We start from the raw sequence: 20,222 nt of genomic DNA, 5'->3' as shown, positions 1-20,222 counted from the left end.
AATGATGTTCTTAGGAGTATCTTACACAAAAGAAAAATTTAATCAGCTTCACATACATTTCTCAGAAGTATTGCTACCATCTGTGTTCTGCTTCCTTTATAAGTTGCCACTTTTCCATTTGCTCTCTTCCAACTGCATTAATATAACCAGTGTAAATAGCAGAGAATAAAGGCTGATTGAAATTTTATTCCAAAATCAAATATGGCTTTGAGAAGAAACACTAATTGTTTAGGAACCTGCTTTTTTTTTTTTTTTTTTTTTTTTCTTTACTAAATATAAACTAAACATCAAAGTAAATGCATCAGTTACAAGTGAGATTGCAAGGAAGCAATGGTAGCCTTTGGTCTGGTGTATTTTTATGCTAATTACTGCTTGCTCTCTCTGCCACACCTCTACCTTGCCCAAGAGCCTCGCCTATTTGACCAATAAAAGGCCATCAAACCTGGGCAGGGAGAATGAGATAGGCATGGCTAAGTAAGGTTCCAGGGTTTGGAGAGACAGAGAGAATCTTGGGAGGAAGGGAGACCATAGGAGAGGAGAGAAGAAGGAGGCTGCACCATGGGTTAGGTGGAGAAGCGCATGGCTGGTGTGGATGGAGATTTGGTCCAAATGAAGAACATCAGCAAGTATTTGGGATGATGGATGGGAGGTAGCTTGATAGAAGTTATTAGAATAAGATGGCATGGGATTGGGGCAGGAAGTAGTTTAGTGGATTAATATCTGCCCTGCCCCAGGTTAACTAAGGCTATTTAAAAGTATAACAGGTGTCTGTGTCTTGATTGATTGCTAGCAGGTTAATAAACACAGTCATAATAATAATTACAGGCCTAGTAATAAACATTAGGCCATACTGGTAGAATAACTGCAACAAAGCAAATGTTTTAAACTTCACTTTCTATCCTCTCAAAATGACACCATGCAGTCAGACCTTATAGGGTTCCCACATTTTTACACTCCTGTAAACACAATTTCCAGTTTTAAAGTCACTTCAGGGGTAGCTTTAGGATCACTGTACTAGAAGATTAGATTTTAACAGCTAAAAATGATCACAAGCAAGGTTAGAAAATGCATATGTTTTCTACACTAATTTTTTTTAACATGCAAAGGTTATACAATTTTCTAAGATCTTAAAAATGGGATGTTCTAAGTTCTGAACATTTATTAGCATTGAGGTATATGTGTATATGTATATTTATATATACATATATATGTATATGTACTTTTCAGGGAAGGGAAGGAGGTCCTCTATAGCCCCAACTATCCTGGAATAGCTATGTAGACCAGGCTGGCTTCAAACTCAAAGAGATCTGTCTGCCTCTATGTACCCAGGATTAAAGGCCACTATGCCTGGCTTGATTGGTTTTTTAAAAGTAACACCATAGTGATAAAAATGCAATTTGAATAAAATTAATGACCCATTACAACCTTCAGCACCATCTTATTCTTCCCAAAGTGTTAGATTTGTTTGTTTCTGAGGCAGGGTTTCCTGTAGGGCAGGCTGTCCTCAACCTTACTATGTAGTAGAGGGTGGTCTTGAACTCCTTATAATGCAGCATCTGCATCCCACCTGCTGAAACTAGTCACGTGCTACCATTCTCAGCTGCCTGTTCTAGTTCTTAAACCCAGTTATAAAAGTTCTCATATTAGATATATGGCCCAAACAATACTTTTTAAAAAGACTTATTTATTATTATGTACACAGTGCTCTGCCTGCATGTACACCTGCTCGCCAGAAGAAAGCATCAGATCACATTATAGATGTTTGTGAGCTACCATGTGGTTGCTGGGAATTGAACTCTTGACCTCTGGAAGAGCAGATGGTGCTCTTAACTGCTGAGCCATCTCTCCAGCCCCCCAAACAATACTTAACCATACTTTACTGTAAACTGATCCAAAAGTTTCTGCAGAAGTAATAAAAATTGAAAGCTGCCCCAATTGGGGAATGGACAGGACAATACTGAAAATTAATGGTAAAGAAAGGGCCGTAGTGGGCTGGAGAGATGGCTCAGACATTAAGAGAACTTGTTACTCGTCCAGAGGACCCAGGTTAAATTTCCAGCATACACATGGTGCCTCACAAACACTCATAACTCAAATTTAGAGGATTTGATGGCATTCTTCTGACCTCCAAATGCCATACACGCAAAGTGAGTGCGTATACACAAAAGCCCTAGGTAATTAGGATATAAGTAATTTAAGATAATGAATCTTGAAAAAGAGTTCAAGATAATCCCTTTAAATATAGAAACAAACCACTTTCAAATTTTCACCTGTATTTCATATTATTCTATGTCTACCCTTTATTAACAGACAAGTAGTTTTGCAATCCTGAGGCTATGAAACAGTTCTGTATTGCTTTCATAATGCAAAATATCATAATGCAGATATTTTAGGAATCAGTTGAGGATGACTACTATATCATACTTTTTAAGAGATTAAGTAGGTCTACAAAGATCAATTTCTTACATCCCACTCTTGTTACATGTAACACACAAGATCCCATGTAATAAAAAGCACGAGAACTCCAACATCAAGAAACAGAAGGGGGCTGGAGAGATGGCTAGGCTGCTCTTCCAGAGGACTTGGGTTCAATTCCCAGCACCCACATGGTAGTTCACAAGTGTCTGTAACTCCAATTCCAGGATTTCTGATAGCCTCACACAGACATACAGGCAAAATACCAATGAATGTAAAATAAAGAAAACATGGAATGTTGGAAACTTACACCATGGCCATCACTGTTTTTGTAAAGTCACTTTCATTTCTTAAACCAAAATGTTAATGTTTTTTAGGAGTCAGGAGAGGGCACGCCAGATCAACTCAGGCCCTTACACGCTATGCAAGTGCTCTATCACCAAGCTAGCCCAGCGCTGTAGTCTATGTATCTGCTCATGTCATGGCAGTCCTATTGGGTCAGCACTGCAAGTTCTGAGACACAGGTGCGAGTCAGCACACTCTGCTGCTAGAACTGAGTTACAGTTTCTTGTCCAGCATTTGCACTGACAAACTTTGGGAGATAAATCATGACGGAGATAGAGATTTAGTTTATGAGGATAGTGTGAGAATACATACACGCTGACTACTAAATCATGCTGGGCTTTACAGTTTGGCTAACTCATTTACCAAGCTTCAAGTTCTATTTATGTTCTGTCTTAAAGTCATGAAAAGAAACAATATATTCAGCTAATGAAAAGACAAACCGAACAATAATTGTGGCATTAAATTTATTAACAAATCTTGGCTTCAAAAATGTTCAAAATTATTTCTTAAAGTGGTATACATTCTTAAAAATCTTAATGAAAGTTAATAAAATACCTCCCCACCTCCCAAATCAGAAAGTGTACTTAAATGGTAATGGTAAAGCCAGATGAAAATGCTCAGTGTCCTAGCATGTGTCCCAGTTGGCTACTTGCAGGACAGAAGCCACATAGGGCAGCTAACTGCCTCAGCCCAGGGCACCCTGAGCACCCGCCAGAGGCCGCCCGCTTACCATCTTCCTCCTCCTCTCTGCGATCTGCTCCTCAGACTCCATTTCTACTTCATTGCTAATAGGAGTTTTCTCTTCCATATCATCAATATAATCTGGTTCCTGAAAAATGGAAATGATTTCTTTACAGAAACTACTACCCCATCTATAAACTGAGACCTATACACTGAGCCTTTTGACCACAATTGTGAAATAAGAAGCCCATCAAAATCTGAATTTCTAAAAGAAGTTTTCAAATCCATACAAGCAAGTAATTTTATTTTCTAAAGTTCCTGTCATATATTGTAATGTGGCTTTATGTTTTTATTTGTTCCCAAACAAATTTTCACCAAGACTGCAGATACAAAACCTCCGGTGTTTGTTCAATTTAATAGTTAAGATGGCTAGACATGGGACACACCTTTAGTCATGTACTCTGGAGGCAGACACAGACAGACCTGAGTTCGGGGTTAGCCTGGTCAATGTAGTGAGTTCCAAGCCACACAGTGAGACAATGTCCCAAAACTACTACAAAAACCCATGTCTTTAATTGCCTAGCCTTAGGGAAATGTTCCGTTTCTTAATACTTTGTAGGAAAATGTATCTGTAAGTAGCTAAGTCGCAGATCAGGCTGGGAGCTGTGTAATATGGGTTGGGCCCTATGTTCAAACCCCAGCACTGGAAAATAATAAATTCTTAAATGATTTTATGCTTTAAGAGGGTTAAATATGACATTTTACTCTTTTTTTTTTTTTTTTAACTTTTTTTTGACACTTTACCCTTTAAAATAACTTCCTTGAAAGTCAGGGGAGGCGGTACCTGATTGTTTGACACCGACAGTCTCAGTGGAGAAAGCTTTCTCTGTTTGGTTTCTGGACTCTTCATTTTGTTGTTTGTTCCTTCACAATCCAAAGTCATATTCTGATTTTGTATATCTTTTTCTTTTGAAATATCTTTCTCCTTTTTCCCTTTCTTTCTTCTGGTCTCATAACCACTATTGATGTTTTCTGTGGATTCTGAGCTGCGCTTTAGAACGGGGCACTCTGGATTCTCCTTGAGGCATGCACAGTCCACCTTGTATTTACTGAAATGATAGCCAGGAAAATATTAACATATAAAACAAGACTGAGAAGTTCATAATTTTTAAAGCTGTAACTCCATAAAATTCATATTGTTATTATAAGTATGCCTTAATACTTTACCAATTTAAATTTCTGATATCACAAAATAAATGTTTTCTCATAAAAACAAAGTATTAGATATTGGTGTTGTTGCTTGCTAGGCAAGGGTTCTACCCGGAACTGTAGCACCAATCTGTAGATGGTGACTTTAGAACACAATCTGTTCATGTAGAATGATGCTATAGCACTAGGGCAAAAAGCATCCTTACTTGTTCTGACAGTGTTATGCTGACTAGAAACATGACTTCAATGAAAAATGCTAGCTATGGGCTCCAACAAACCATTTCTACTACACTGAAAAAAAATTGATGTAGTTATCTTTTGTTTTTAAGAAAAAAATATATGTTCATAATCAAGTGAGCAACTAAATTATTGAATAAGTTGAAGTACAAGCAAATAGGGAAAAAGTTGTGACATAATCAAATCAGATTTCTACAGCTGAATTTGAGCTAATAATTATAACGTGTGAATGCTCACGTTACAGCTGATTACAGCACACTTAACTTCAGGTCCTTTTAACTGTCTCCTGATAAAGTAATAACAATGTCTAATTATTATGAAGATGTTAAACTACTTTAAAACAACATAAGGCATTTACAGACTTGAACTTACCAATTCCCATAGTCAAAATCAAAGGCAATAGTAATTTCAGTCCCTTTAGGAATATTCTGTATAGAATAAATGTAGAGATGGATGGTTCCCTCTTCAATTTCATGCCTCACCTGGTAATTAAGAAGAATAATTTTACACTTCTATAAATGATTTAGAACATCTTTACCTAGCAATTAGGAAAAGTTCTCATTGTTATTGGGTTTTATTGTTGTTTGTTTTTGAGACAGTGTCTCACTATATAGCCCTGGCTGGCCTGGAACTCACAGAGATCCACCTGCCTCTGCCTTCTGAGTGTTGGGATTAAAGGTGTGCACTACTGTGAGTGGCTGAAAAGTATTCTTAAAAGCACTTTATAAACATGACATGGAAAACTACCATTCATCACAAGAGTCACAAATCAGCAGTTATCATCTGACAGGTTTTCAAAGGTACATTGCCAACACTCACCCTACAACCTACCATCTACCACCCAGAACAACAAACAGCGCACTCTGACCACTGCAGCACAGGGATGATCTTTACCTCTCCATCATGTTTGAAATTGTGGATTCTTTCAAGTAAATCTATCACCCTGAGTGTGAGTGTGCACTAATGGTACACTTAAGAATACTTTTTCTTGACACAGTTTTAGTTTCACTTCACTTTTTTAAACTTTTTTTACTCTTTTGGTTAGGCACTACCATTTTACACAAAAAAAGCATAGGTTAGAGATATAGTTCAGTGGAAAAACACTTGCCTAATGTATGAGGTCCTAGTTAATTTTCTAGTAAAACATACACACACATACACACACACACACTATTTAAAAAAATTTAAATCTACTTTAGCTTTTAGCTATGGCATGGAAGTTCAGAAAAATAATGTACCTGACCTATAAACAGAGCTTTCAATATAAACAAAAATACAATATTCCCTCTCTCCTACAAGGAACATTACAGTTTCATAGATCTGTAACGTTTAAAAAAAAAAAATTGACACAAGATCTCACTGTGTAGCATTGGCTAGCCTGGAACTTGTTATGTAGAAGAGGCCAGACTTGAACTCTGAGTTCTGACTGCCTCTGCCTCCCAAAAGATAACCGGAGTGAGTGCACACCACGCACAGCTTCTGGGTAGTAATTTTAAGATTACCACCTAAATATTGATGGCAGAAAAAGTTTAGACAAAACAAAATGCATCACTAGTTAAAAGGTGTTTGTAGGCTAGCCGACTTTCGTGCTTTGTGTCCCTACTTGCCCTAAGATCTCAGTAAGCTTACCTCTGCATTGGGTGTACAAGAGCGCCTGATGAATCGAGCCTCATTCCCAAAAGTCCTCGCATCAACACACATTTCTAGCCCATGAAACTTAGAGTAGAATAAAACAAAAGGGTACGGCCTACAAACAAAGAAGTATTATAGCTTTTAGTACAGCAGGGCTAGAGAAGACACATTAGTGGTGAAGTGCTTGCCTAGCAAGCACAGGGTCCTCAATTCAGTCCCCAGTGTCACAAAGAAAACAACAAAGACTTTTCTGTTATTCTTTAAAGACAAATAGGTAGAAAACAACACATTAAGAAACTTTTGAAAGATACAGTTGGTAATAATGCAAGTATTTGAATATGGGCAATCTGACTCCAGAAGCCACTTGTAACTACTTCAACAAGACTTGTGTCTACCTCAAGTTGCCTATCAAAAGCAATTAAGGTAGAAAATTTTTAAATAATACTTTTAATCTTTATTTTATGTGTATGGGTATTTTGCCTGTATATATCTGCATACCATCTGTGTGTCTGATACCCACAGAATTCAGAAGAGGGTCTTGGATCCCATGGAACTGGAGTTATAGCTGGTTGTAAGCCACCATGTGGATGCTGGGAGTCAAAACCATGTCCTCTAGAAGAGCAGCCAGTGCTCTTAACTGTTGAACCATCTCTCCAGCCCCCTTTAGGCAGAAAATTAGGCAGAGATAAAAAGAAAAAAACATTCCCTTTACAGGGTAACTGCATGCTTTTGAAGTCCCATTTCTTGGCGTGGTTAAATGTGATTTACACTACATTTCAGATAAAATATGCTTTATAAGAGGTACAGACCTTATATATCTTTTATGGCTTAAATAAAAACTCAAATTATAAACTAAGAATATTTTTATAATGTTAGCATATTAAATAGCACAGACTTTTATTTCCATAAATACAGCAACATATTTCTAATGTCTAAGAAGGAATGGCAATCACAAGATCAAATCAATTTTCCACAAGAATCCCAAACCTCAAAAGAAGCCTTTAAAATCACGCCAACACCAACAACATGGGAGTTAAAAGTAGGGTGGCAGCACAGGAATATAACTAACACTGTGATAAAGAAGGGGCAGTTTTAACTGAAAATATTAGGTAGTGAGAATTCCTGACTGACACCCTATATAGCTAAGCTATCTTGTTTTTACTTGTTTAAAGTGGCTTACTATAGAGTTCAGAAACAGAAGAAGTGGGCAAGATGCTGGGAAATAAATCTTTTCTTTATATAGCTATTTTTTTTTTAAACTTTGGGTATTTTTTCATTCTTTTTTTGTTTAAAGATTTATTTATTTATTTATTTATTTATTTATTTATTTATTTATTTATTATGTATACAGTGTTCTGCCTGCATGTGTGCCTGCCCACCAGAAGAGGACACCAGATCTCACTATAGATGGCTATGAGCTACGCTGTGGTTGCTGGGAATTAAACTCAGGACCTTTGGAAGAACAGCCAGTGCTGTTATCCTCTCCAGCCCCTGGGACCTTTACATGTTAATACGCTACAAAAGTTATTATTGGCAAGTCAGCCACATTATACTTTAAAATATTGAAATAATCACGGAGGGCAGGGGGAGGAAACACAGCAAGCATCTAGGCACAGTATTCAAAACTTCTGTGATCGACTAGGGAGGTGGCTTAGCAGGTAAAACACTTGCCGTGTTGTAAGGCCCAAGTTAGCATCCTCAGAATCTACAAAGCAGGTATGGCAGGGTATGGTGTAATATCCGTGCTGCTACATCAAGCTGGGAGTGGGGGGTGCGGGAGGGGGGTGGTGTGAGGTGGAGAAACAGCCGTAGAGGCTGGCAGGCCAGCTGGGTTGGTACACATGGCAGTGAACAACAAAGAGATTCTGTCTCAAACAAGGTGGAAGGTGGGGACTGACATCTGAGGTTGTCCTCTGACCTTCACACGGGTGCCACAGATACATACATACTGTGTGTGTGTGCGTGCACACACACTCACACACACACACACTCACATTCAATTTGTTGAGGGTAGGGACTCATCTCTGTAAATGTAACATTCAGGAGGCCAAAGCAGGAGGAATAAAGAGTTCCAGGCCAACCTGGGTTATAGAATGAAAATATCTCAAAAAAACCAAAACCTCCAAACTGTTAACTCTAGAAAATCAACATGGGAAAAAAATGAATATACCTTTTAAAGAAATATCCATTTGCTTCAAACTGTTCTCTGAGCATAAACTTCCCTCTGTATTCTATGATAAGTGCATCTGGAGGCAGATCTTTGGCAGATTTCAGAATTTTTTTATTCTTCTGTATATGGCTCTAGAATCAGTAAATGTTTTAAGTTTAGTTGGTTAATTTCACCCTAACTGAAGATATACACAATACACAGTCAGTTCCACAATTTTTGACAAGTGATATATACCTCTACAGGAGGTTTGAAGAGTGCACTGTTGGTACTTAGTTCTGGTTTGTTCACATCTTTGCTGTCAGCCGCACTGCCCAGTCTTTGAGCTATTCTCTGTGCCTCCCGCTGAACACCTTCACTATACTGGTTATTATTTGCTTCTTCATATCGATCCATCCATGCTTTGATTTTTGTCTCCCATACAAAATTTGAACCATCAGATGAAGGATCAATTTCTGGTGCTGAACCCTAAGATCATAGCAAAACAAGGATTACCATTTGAATTTTAGCACACACATCAAATGACAATTTATATAAAAGAATATAAGCTATAGTATTTGGCTATCTAAGCTGACAAAATTAAAAGGTCATAATTTAGCCCATTAAATTTTTATACTAGACTCCAGAAAAATAACCTGGAGCACGCATGAAGGCTGAGTCACCCTGAAATAGCAAAACTTCAAGTGTCACACTATCACTGCAGTAGCCAAATTAAGGATATCAATAAAATCAAGTACTTAAAATTTGGATCAATCTCAGGTAGTGGCCAAATAAAACAAAAACCAGAAAGCATGTTAAATTTCATTTTTGGTTTTTGTTTTGTTTTGTTTTATTGTTTTTAAGACAGGGTTTCTCTGTGTTGCATTGGCTGTACTAGAGTCGCTTTGTAGACCAGGCTGGCCTCGAACTCACAGTGATCCACCTGCCTCTGCCTCCCGAGTGCTGGGATTAAAGGTGTGCGCCACCACGCCCGGCTTCATTTCTTATTCTACAGATTGCCAATATCTAGTTCATAGCAGCAAACTTGTTTATTTTAACTTGAATAAGTCTGTATGCACTCTTAAACACTGAAGATGTCTTCATTTTAAGCCAAGTCTGGTTGGGAGGTCTACAAACTAGCTGTTAAGGATGCTGAGATAAGAGGATTGTAAGTAAATTCAAGGCACTCTGAGGTCAAGATCAGCCCAGGGCAACATAGTGATAGCCTGTCTCAAAAATAAAAAGTGAAAAGGGGAAGAGAATACAGCTAAGAGTATTTTACTAGCAAGCACAAAGCCTGAGGTTCAGTTTCCAGTACTGGGGGAAACAGTGTATGCCAGTAACACATTACTAAAATGTACCTTCGACTCATCTTCTATAGAAATAATCTTTATCCTAAGTATTTTCTACAATGAACAATAAACTGTACTAAGCTGATCAACTATTTGATGGGACTAGGCTAATTATATCAATTATAATTATATCAGCAGTGGAATGGTTGTTTAGCATGTAAAAACATCCTAACTCAAAAAACCAGCAGTACAAAAAAAAAGTATTAGCATATCTTGAGTAGATAGCTTATTTATTATATACACATTACACTATTGATCGATTGTTTGACAAAGATTTTATGAGCCAGAACTTTATACTAAAGAACTATATTAAGTTTTTATTTTGTCTTTTTTTTTCTCCCCCCCCCCCCCCCCCAAGAGCTGAGGACCGAACCCAGGGCCTTGTGCTTGCTAGGCAAGCGCTCTACCACTGAGCTAAATCCACAACCCCTATATTAAGTTTTTAAATTATGCTTGTGCTTGCAACCAAATGCTTGGTATATGTCTTTAATACAGCTCTTCTATTGCTCTTTAATCTTGTCAACTTTACTCAAGAATTACTTACTGGAGTAGTAATGCTTTCAAGCTAAAAGAGTTTTTATTTAACGTCAACAGGGAAAATTTCCCTATTCCTAGTCACTTTTTTATGTAATAAAGGGAATTGTTTCTAAGTAAAAGATATTGATTCCTTATGAAGCCTAGTATTCTGGTGATTAGATAAAAATAGGAAAAAAGAATGCTAGAGTACTAATAATTCAAATAAATGTTTTAAAGATGCATTTTTATTTAATGTGTATGAGTGTTTTGCCTGGATGTATGTTCATGCACATATGAACATTGTGCATGCAGTGCCCATGGAAGCCAAAGAAGAGGGTCAGATCCTGTAGAACTGAAACTAAAACAGTTGTGAGCTGCCATGTGGGTGCTTAGACCTGAACCCAGGTTCTCTGCAAGAGCAGCTAGTGCCTTAACTGCTGAGCCATCTTTCAGTTCCTCCTAAAACTTTTGAAAACTTTTGCCTGTACTTTGTACACTGACAGAACAAATTCTACAAATTGAAGTACATTACCTCAAACTTTAACACAAAAAGAACGTTTGGATGTGCAACATGATAAATAACATCACATACTAATGTGCAGAGTCACAAAATTATATAAAAACCATCATCTGAGTACTGGCAGTTTTTAAAAAATGTAGAATAACTATTGTGATTTATATTGTAGTAAATAAAAATACCAGAACATGTCTTTTTTTTTTTTTTTAATACTAAGTTAGAAATTTAAGAAACTTGTGCTAGCCTTATAATCCCAGCACTTAGGAGACAGAGGCAAAACACTCCTTGCAAGTTTGAGGCCAATCTGGACTATTAGCAAGTTCCAGACCAGCTGAGGCTACATACAAGACCCTTTCTGCATACATACATTTGCTTTCCTTTTCTGCCTAGCCCCAGGAAGCCATGTAACATCATAAAGATGCTTCTATAACTTAGCATAAACCTGTGTTTGTGGGGAAAGCAGAGCCTTGCTTTTGTTGGGAATTTGAGCATCCAAATTCTTGAGGATGTATGCTAGCTAATTCAAGGGCCATGTGACTAGTTCATATATAAGACACTAAGGTGGTTTTATAGTATAGTATCTAACTGGAATATCTCAGCATTTCAACTCTGCAATTCTCAGTGCAACTCTGGACTAATGTGCAGAGTATACTATTTATATGCCTCCCAGATTTTGTAACTGTTATTAACCACATCAATAAACTGTCAAAAAGTGATTTATTAATCCAATTAGAACTTTAGGATCTTACTTCTTGTAAATGCACTAAGCAATGAACACAGAGCATAAAGTATCAGTATAAGCAAACAGCTACTCAGCAAGCCCTTGGTTTAGCACTAGTTAACAATAATGCCTTAATTTAATGTATTTACCTTAACTCTTGATGACTTCCTAGATCCTTCACGAAAGGCCTAAAGTAAGCATGGAATTCTGTATTAGGTTTTTTTCTTTTTCCAATTTGGATATAAATAACAAGAATCAAATGTTCATTGAAGCATTTTGCTAAAGTGAAATAATTTGCCAATAACAATAAAGCTAGAGCAAGAGGAATTGTGAAGTAAATCAAGTTATGGCAAAATAGCATTCTGCTACAAATAGAATGAAAACTATTCAGAATCATAAAGTATGTGCACAATAGTGCAAAGATAAAAACTTCCAAATATTATATGTGCTAAGTACTGCAGGTATCAATTATATAGGTGAAATGAATTGCTGCATTACAAGACAGTGAGAACTAGGACTAAATTTGAAATAACAAAAAGATTAAAGATATACTAAGATATTTCAACAGAAAACTCAATAGAGCTTTTGAAAGTAAGTTTGATTATAAAAGATTAAATATGATTTACAGATTTTAGAGCCTGAGTATCAGGCATGCTGCTGAGACAGACAAGCACAGACACAGACAACATCAAGAAAGATCTAAGACAAGCTTGGTGTAGAAGGAAACACAAAGGAAAATGGCATTTGACGCACATAGTTGTGCATGCCTTTAATCTCAGCATGAAGGCAGAGGCAGGGGGATCTCTGTGAATTCCAGGCCAGCCAGGACTACACATTAAGACCCTGTCTCACAACATAAAACAAACAAAGAGGAAGGAGTTGAGACTAGGCAGGGTGCCTCCAGGCTCTTCTCACTGCCATATTTAACTAGTTCCTTTAAACCGCAAGACAGCACGGCGTGCGGGGACAGCTGCTTCTCTGTGAAGTCCCCGGACAAAGAAAGTGATGCAGGTTGAGCATCCCTGACCCAAAACACTTGAGGCTGGGGTTTTTCTACCCGAAGGTTTTGAAATAAACTGTACTTTGAAATTCATAGTTCAAATAGAATGCTTTAATTTCTAAAACTTTCTGAGAACTCTTTTATGTTTTCAGATACAGAAATACTCGAGCTGTGAAGGGACACTCAAAACTAATATTTGCTGTCAATAAACTATTCTTTGTAGGGAAATCAAAATTAATATTTATCATTTAATGTTAAAATTTCACATCAATTTTGAATTACTAAAAACACTAAGAATACCTTAATTGGATTTTATAAATATTAAATATTCTAAAACTGTTATCTCTTCAAAAATATATGACTAACTCCATTCATTCTCCACAATTAAATAAAAATAGGCCGAAGATACAAAGGAAAACCATAGGCTTTTGCTATCTATTTTTATCGTACACTGCCCACACATTAAAAAATAGCACACAAAGGAACAAAGTCTTATGCCCAGTTCTTGGATATTCTTAATTCTATAGTTCCTGTCAAATATTACTGTCTGGGGAGGTATCTTCCATTTATAATACACAGCAATATTGTAAAATAAGCGACACAAGGTGCAGGCTTATTCATTTTGAATACTCATTAGTCATTTCACCCAAAGGAAATACACAATCTATGCTTTATGAAACCAAACTACGTAAAACAAATACACTAGGATCAAGTTTCTAAGTAACTTTTATACCCTAACAACACTATAGTCTCATAAAGCACAGTAGACAAAAGGCTGAGTTAACCTGTCAGTGACTTACTATAGACTGTAAAAGGAGGTTGAGTTCATAGCCATCAGTCAGATACTATACAGTTACTAGACAGCTACAGCTCTTTATGAAAATTACAGAGATGAGGAAGCCACTAGCAAAATATGGCAAAACGTGACTGAGTACTAAAATAAAAGGTTCAAGTGCCAACACAGGATGCAAAGAAAAAATGTATTTGCTAGAGAAAATACACTTCACTCTAGTAGTTTAGGAGAAAAAAGATGCAAAAGACTACTTCAAAAGGTGAAATAAGCACTCGGGAGGCAGAGGCAGGTGGATCACTGTTGAGTTTGAGGCCAGCCTGGTCTACAAAGTGAGTCCAGGACAGCCAAGGCTACACAGAGAGACCCTGTCTCAAAAAAGAAAAAAAAGAGGTGAAATAAGCAGTGCAGTAGAGATGTGGCTGCAAATTGTTGGTGACTCTAGTAATGTCCAACAGTATAGACTTGGTAAATAGAAACATAAATAAAGAGAATAGACACAGACCTCAGCAGTTACAGAAGGTGAAATTAGAAAATGAAAAACTTTAAGGTACATCGTACTGAAGTAAAGTACTCAAGAGGGATGATAAAATTCCTTGATGTCAAAGCGATAACTTCTTCATCTTCATATAAGTCCATTCTTTGATAATAATATATAGTCAATGCAAAAAGTCTTTTTACTTTATATGAAAAATATTTTTACATTAGTTAGCAGGGGCACCTCTGGAGCACTGCATCATTAGGCTGTTTTGTCCTTATTGTAAATATCACAGAGTATATGTACATAAGTTGATGAGCTATAGTCTAACACATACACCTAAATCATAAGTGGTATAGTTTGCTGATCCCAGCTAAAACCCTATAGATTATGTTCCTGTGGGAAACGAGAGCCAAACGATTAGTATTTGTATGACAGTAAGAATAAATGCTTGATAAAATATCTTCACTTTGCCAGGCATGGTGGCTCACATCTTTAATCCCAGCACTCAGGAGGCAGAAGCAGGCAGATCTCTGTGAGTTCAAAGCCAGCCTGGTCTACAAAGCAAGTCTAGGACAGCCAAGACTATACAGAGAAATCCTGTCTTGAAAAACAAAAACAAACAAACAAAATATCTTCACTTTATAATCTAATAGGACCACAACTTCATTTGAAGTCTCAATGAATTCAAAGAAATTGAGAATTTGTTAACAAATTCAATGAAATGTTAGTCTATGAACTGTTGCCTGCTGTTACACCTTAGACATCAAATAAAAATTAAAAAAAGAAAAGATGCAATAACTAGGGAGCATTTACTAAAATGAATATATTCAAGGAAGAGTTGTAAGATACAACTTTGCTGGATCTTCCCATATATTCAGCCGCTATCCATGCTCTCTGTACTGTGCTTATGAGACTAGCTTTGTTAGTACATAAGTTACTTAGTCATGCCTTGCCTGTAACTCAGCCTCCTATTAGCTGTTATCTACTCATCGGAAATAAAAAGGCAAAAACATACCTTTTTACATTTTGAAAAGTTTTGTTCTTTGTCCCCACTTTTTTTTCTTCTTTTATCAGTGACCCTGGGAGCTCTGGAAGCAGTTAAAGTGACTGAAGTTGGGGTGTGCTGAAATGCAGTGTATAACTCCACAGGAACTTCATCGCCACTCTCAGTGGCACTGGTGTCACCATCTTTAATGAAAAACAAAGTCATTTCACTTTAATGCTTCTAGTTCAAGCAGGAAGAGAAAGTAACACTCCATGTGACAAGTGTTACTTCCTTGTTCCTAAGGAATACATTTCTTATCTTACTTCAGCCGCTCATCATAAGATATACCTAAATTCTTTTCTTATGCATTAAGCCGTGCAGGACTGATGTCTAACGGCATACTCTGCTGGCCTGAGGAAATAGGCACTAGTACACATGACTAATGGAACTCAATTTTTCAAGGGTACAAATTCAGTCATGCCTATAAAAATTGTATGTTCACTTAGGAGTTTAGCCTGACATTCCATCAGAGTACAAAAGCAAAGTTATGCACCATTGTTTAATCAAAGGAACTTTACACAACAACAAAACAAAAATGTCTACCAAAAAGCAAGAGCTGAGTGAAAAAAATGATTGTTTAAAACTGGTTGTACAGCCGGGCGTGGTGGCGCACGCCTTTAATCCCAGCACTCGGGAGGCAGAAGCAGGAGGATCGCTGTGAGTTGGAGGCCAGCCTGGTCTACAAAGTGAGTCCAGGACGGCCAAGGCTACACAGAGAAACCCTGTCTCAAAAAACAAAAACGAAACTGGTTTACAGGTCTTAGCACAACAAGTTTAACGTGGCGAGCTGGGCGATAGTGGCGCACGCCTTTAATCCCAGCACTCGGGAGGCTGAGGCAGGCGGAGCTCTGAACTCAGGGCCACCCTGGTCCTGCTCGGGTGCAAGGGGCTCAATTCCTAGAACCTATATGGGGGCTCATAACTATCAATAGCTTCAGTCCTAGGGCATCCAAGTAGAGTTCCAGAACAGCCAGGGCCACACAGAGAAATTCTGTCTCAAAAAGACCAAAACCAAAAACCCAACTCCCTCTCACCCCTCTCCCACTATAAAGAGGATCACACGTTAATGAGACAAGCCTTCACTATGTACACATGACTGAGTCACATCAGACCAGCCTGGTCAAGTGCGCTCCGGCCAACATGGGCTAGAAAGAAGACCCTATCTAAAAGAAGAAAAAAAAAAAAATCCTAAACAGAAAATTGTAGCATATACAAAATTAAGAAAATCAGTTCCTTGCACCCATATAGGGTTTATAATTGTCAATAACGTCAGTCCCAAGGCATCCACTGCACCATCTTCTGGTTTCTGTGGGCACCAGACACACATGTGGTACACAAACATACATGTAGGCAAATAAATCATTCATGTACAAGCAAAAGATTTTTATTTAAAAATAAAAAACAAAAAACACCAATCAAGTGTTTTTGCATCTGATTAAAAATATTCAGACTACTTATTCTCCAAATCACACTAACTTTAATTTAGAATAGGTCCCTCTCACATACCTGACATATTTTCTCTTTTCCGGCGTTGTAATAGCACGGCCCTCTCTTTATCCAGATTCCTACATTAAAACATTAACGTGTTACTCATCAAACTTCCATAAGCATAGATATGAGGATATTTTACATGTGATGAATTTCATAACCTTTCTTATAGTTAGTGAATACACAATATACAATATTCGCAGCATCCCATCCCATGCCCTAGAATAGTAGATGTCAGTTGTTACTCCATTTCTTCCTATCGAGAATTTTTTACCTAGGAAGGGAGCACATTTTTCAAAGTCAAATTTATTGCAAAAAAAAGAAAAAAGAAAACAAAGAAAAAAAAAAAGAAAAGAAAAAGAAAGAAAAAAAAATCTTAAAAACAAATCCACAGGGGCTGAAGAGATGGCTCAGAGGCTAAGAGCAGTGGCTGCTCTTCCAGACGACCCGAGTTCAATTCCCAGGAACCACATGGTGGCTCACAACATTTATAATGTGATCTAATGCCCACTTTTGGCCTGCGGGTGTGCCTACGGGTAGAATACTGTATACATAATAAATACATCTTTTTAAAAAATAAAATAAATCCACATTAGCAATTGTAATTACCACAAATTGTTTTCAATAAATGTATGATGGTAAATTAGTATATAGTATAGATTTCCATATGCTTTAAATGTTTCTGTGATTTATTTCCTTATATTGTTTTAGACAAGGTCTCACTAAGTAACCCCAACCAGCTTCAAGCTTTATCTGAGCCATTGTTCTGGGATCATAGCTGCATGCCACTCCACCCTGCTCACTTCCACTCTTAATAACACTACAGGAATGGTAGGAGGGTCTCTGAGTCTAAGGCCAGCCTGGTCTATGTAAGAAAGTTCCAGACCAGCCAAGTCATACAGTGAGGCGCTATCTCCAAAAAAGAAAAAGTCATTTCCCATTGTATAGAGAAATCAAATATACCAGATTATTCTTAACAGGAATTGGAGTAGGGCTGCAGACTAGCGTGTTCAAGGTGAGGGAAGGGTGTCTGTCAATGTGCACAAGGACCTGCAGTGTCAGCAGTGTGGCAGTAAAAAGCTCTCGGCTGACTGTCCTTTTAATTATGGCTTAGGTCAGTTTTAACTAATTCTTCCAGAACTCATCAGCAGGCATTGCTCCATCAGAACCTCTGGGCAAGGTAACCAGGTGGAATATGCCTGTAATCCCAGCCCTTGGGAACTGCACCAGGAAGATTCTGAGTCAGCATACACAGGGCCAACCTGTGTGTGCTGCTGATGCCCTACTGTCAAAAGGCTAATAGTTACCATAAAATCAAAAACTTTACTCATGATAAGGAATTCCAAGCAAACCTACGGTGAAGTTAGTATCTCTCACCCAATTAAATGGGCTAACTCCTAGTTTGTCAAAGTCTCTACTGGGAGAATTGAGAAAACAGGCATGTTTATCCATTGTTGGTGGAATTCGGAATTACACCACTCATACTGGAGGGAGATTTGACAATAGATAGCCAAACTGCAGCTGGGATAGTAAAAGATTGGAAACAAATGGCCACCAAACTGACTAGTAGACTAAATCATGGTACAGAAAGGAATCCTTGAAGAGAGCGATGAATCCCTATTCTATTTGTTTAAAAGAAAGGAAATGTGAGCCGGGCGTGGTGGCGCACGCCTTTAATCCCAGCACTCGGGAGGCAGAGGCAGGTGGATTGATGTGAGTTCGAGGCCAGCCTGGTCTACAAAGGGAGTCCAGGACAGCCAAGACTACACAGAGAAACCTAGTCTCGGAAAAATCAAAATGAAAAAAGAAAAGAAAAAAGAAAGGAAATGTGGCAAGTACTCTATCGACAGTATCTCTGTGTAGCTGAGTAGGGAGAGAGTCTACATAGGCATGTATCTGTGTGCAAGAAAACAAGCAATGGAAGAGAAGCTCAAGTTTGAAAAAGGTCTGCAGTAAAAAGGATAAGGCAGAATTCAGACTTACTTGAATATACCTTGTTTTAGACATTTGACTTTAGTATGACAATTATTTTTTACAATGAGCTGTGTAACTGCAAAAGTAAAATTTTTAAGTAATTTTTAACATTAAAAACTAAGTGGACCCATGGTGATAGTGCATCTCTCTAATTCCAGTACTTGTGAGTTAGAAGTAGCCTAGGCTATAAAAGACTCTCCGTTCAAGAAATCAAGCTGGATTATTCACATTATTAGTGTAAGTCTAAACCAGCATTAGCCATTTCAGAGAACAGTTTCGTGATTTTTTTCATTCATTCATCCATTTGGTATTGGGAACCCTGGGCACTGCACAGACTAAGAAAGCATTCTACCATTATCCATACCCAGTCGTTATCACTTCTTTTTTTTTTTTAAATTTGTTGCTGTTTTGTTGTTATTGTTGTTTGAAACAATGTCTCACCAGTGTCTCTCCAAGTTATTCTAGAACTTGTATGTAGACCAGACTGGCTTCAAACTCAGCTGCCTCTACTTCCCAAGTGCTGGGATTAAAGGTGCACCCCATCACGAGGCATTCTAAAGATACACTAAACATACAACTTTCATACAATTGGCTATGGGGGAAAATTTGGCATGGAAAAATTTAAGTTCACACTAAAACCTGTAATAATGTTCTGAGTAGCTTTGTTAGTAAATTCCCCAAACACACCTCTCCACGGTGGGTTGTCAATAAGCATGATACAAGGCACAAAATAGACCAGCAATGAGAAAGAATGTAGGGACACATAAAGCAAGTCAAACAGCTCTCAGTGACTCATGATGAGTGCAAAAGCACACAGTGTCGTATACTGTATGATTCTACTTCTATATTATTCTTGAAATAAAATTATCAGAATGAGATATTGTTAGTGGGTGCTAAAGGCTAGGAATGAGAGGAACTGGGGAGCATACTCAATAAAGGAAGGATGAAGAGGCCTTGCACATAGTGATATTCTTTAAGGGACTTTAAATATAATAAATTGATTTTTTTCCCCAATATAATATTTTATTGATTATTTGGGAATCTCATATAAAGCACCCTGATTGTATAGGCTTCCCATTCCTCCTAGGTCTGCCCTCCCACTCTTTTACCCTCCCTGCAAAAAGGGGGAACAAATGTCTGATTTGTACTGCCCATGTGGTCAGTCACTGGAGCATGGTCAAATTCCCAGTGGCCAGCCTTTAAAGAAAACTGAGTCCTCCTCTACCCCACCCCATCTGAGGGTGTCAACTGTGAAGAGCCACACCTCAGCATCTTTATCACAAGTTTTAAGAATTCTCTTCAATGGCTTCTGACTAGATAGTTTCCCCCTTTTCTTGAGGAATGAGACGAGGTTGTCACAAAAGCCCTCCATCTCTCTCACTCTCAGTTATGAGTCTGCAATCATTGATAACATTGCAGAAGAAGCTTCCCTGCCCCTAACAGCCAGAGGCAGCACAGAACATGGGCTTCCACATGGTTTCTAGAAGCAGCACGGACCATGGACATCCACAAAGCCTTCAGCACAACACAAAACATAGACCTCAATGTGATCCCCTGTGGCAGCATGGATCACAGACATCAACACAGTCTCCTGTTACAGCCCTAATCATGCACATTAACATGGTATCCTGTGGCAGCATGGACAACGGACACCATTGTGGCCTCAGCAACAG

At 37.9% G+C, this 20,222-nt stretch overlaps 1 protein-coding gene across 5 annotated transcripts in view; it reads right to left on the bottom strand.

Annotated features, from left to right (window-relative positions):
* The window catches only part of Kmt2e (lysine methyltransferase 2E (inactive)), a 70,527-nt gene that overhangs the window by 15,327 nt on the left and 34,978 nt on the right, over positions 1–20,222 (bottom strand). For 4 of the 5 annotated variants that reach the window (XM_051152125.1, XM_051152124.1, XM_051152127.1 and 1 more), the window contains 9 exons: positions 16,594–16,652; positions 15,058–15,230; positions 11,921–11,959; positions 8,924–9,154; positions 8,690–8,820; positions 6,517–6,634; positions 5,260–5,369; positions 4,286–4,550; positions 3,491–3,589 (listed from right to left, as the gene is read on the bottom strand). In XM_051152125.1, coding sequence (XP_051008082.1) covers positions 3,491–3,589; positions 4,286–4,550; positions 5,260–5,369; positions 6,517–6,634; positions 8,690–8,820; positions 8,924–9,154; positions 11,921–11,959; positions 15,058–15,230; positions 16,594–16,652 — 1,225 coding nt within the window. The remainder of the gene's footprint in view (positions 1–3,490; positions 3,590–4,285; positions 4,551–5,259; positions 5,370–6,516; positions 6,635–8,689; positions 8,821–8,923; positions 9,155–11,920; positions 11,960–15,057; positions 15,231–16,593; positions 16,653–20,222) is intronic. The other variant, XM_051152126.1, reaches the window with a different exon arrangement.

This window comes from Acomys russatus, chromosome 10, assembly GCF_903995435.1.
Source record: "Acomys russatus chromosome 10, mAcoRus1.1, whole genome shotgun sequence".
In the NCBI taxonomy this organism is placed as follows: Eukaryota; Metazoa; Chordata; class Mammalia; order Rodentia; family Muridae; genus Acomys; species Acomys russatus.
The sequence above is the reverse complement of the archived record's forward strand: the minus strand, read 5'-3'. Positions and strand labels throughout refer to the sequence as shown.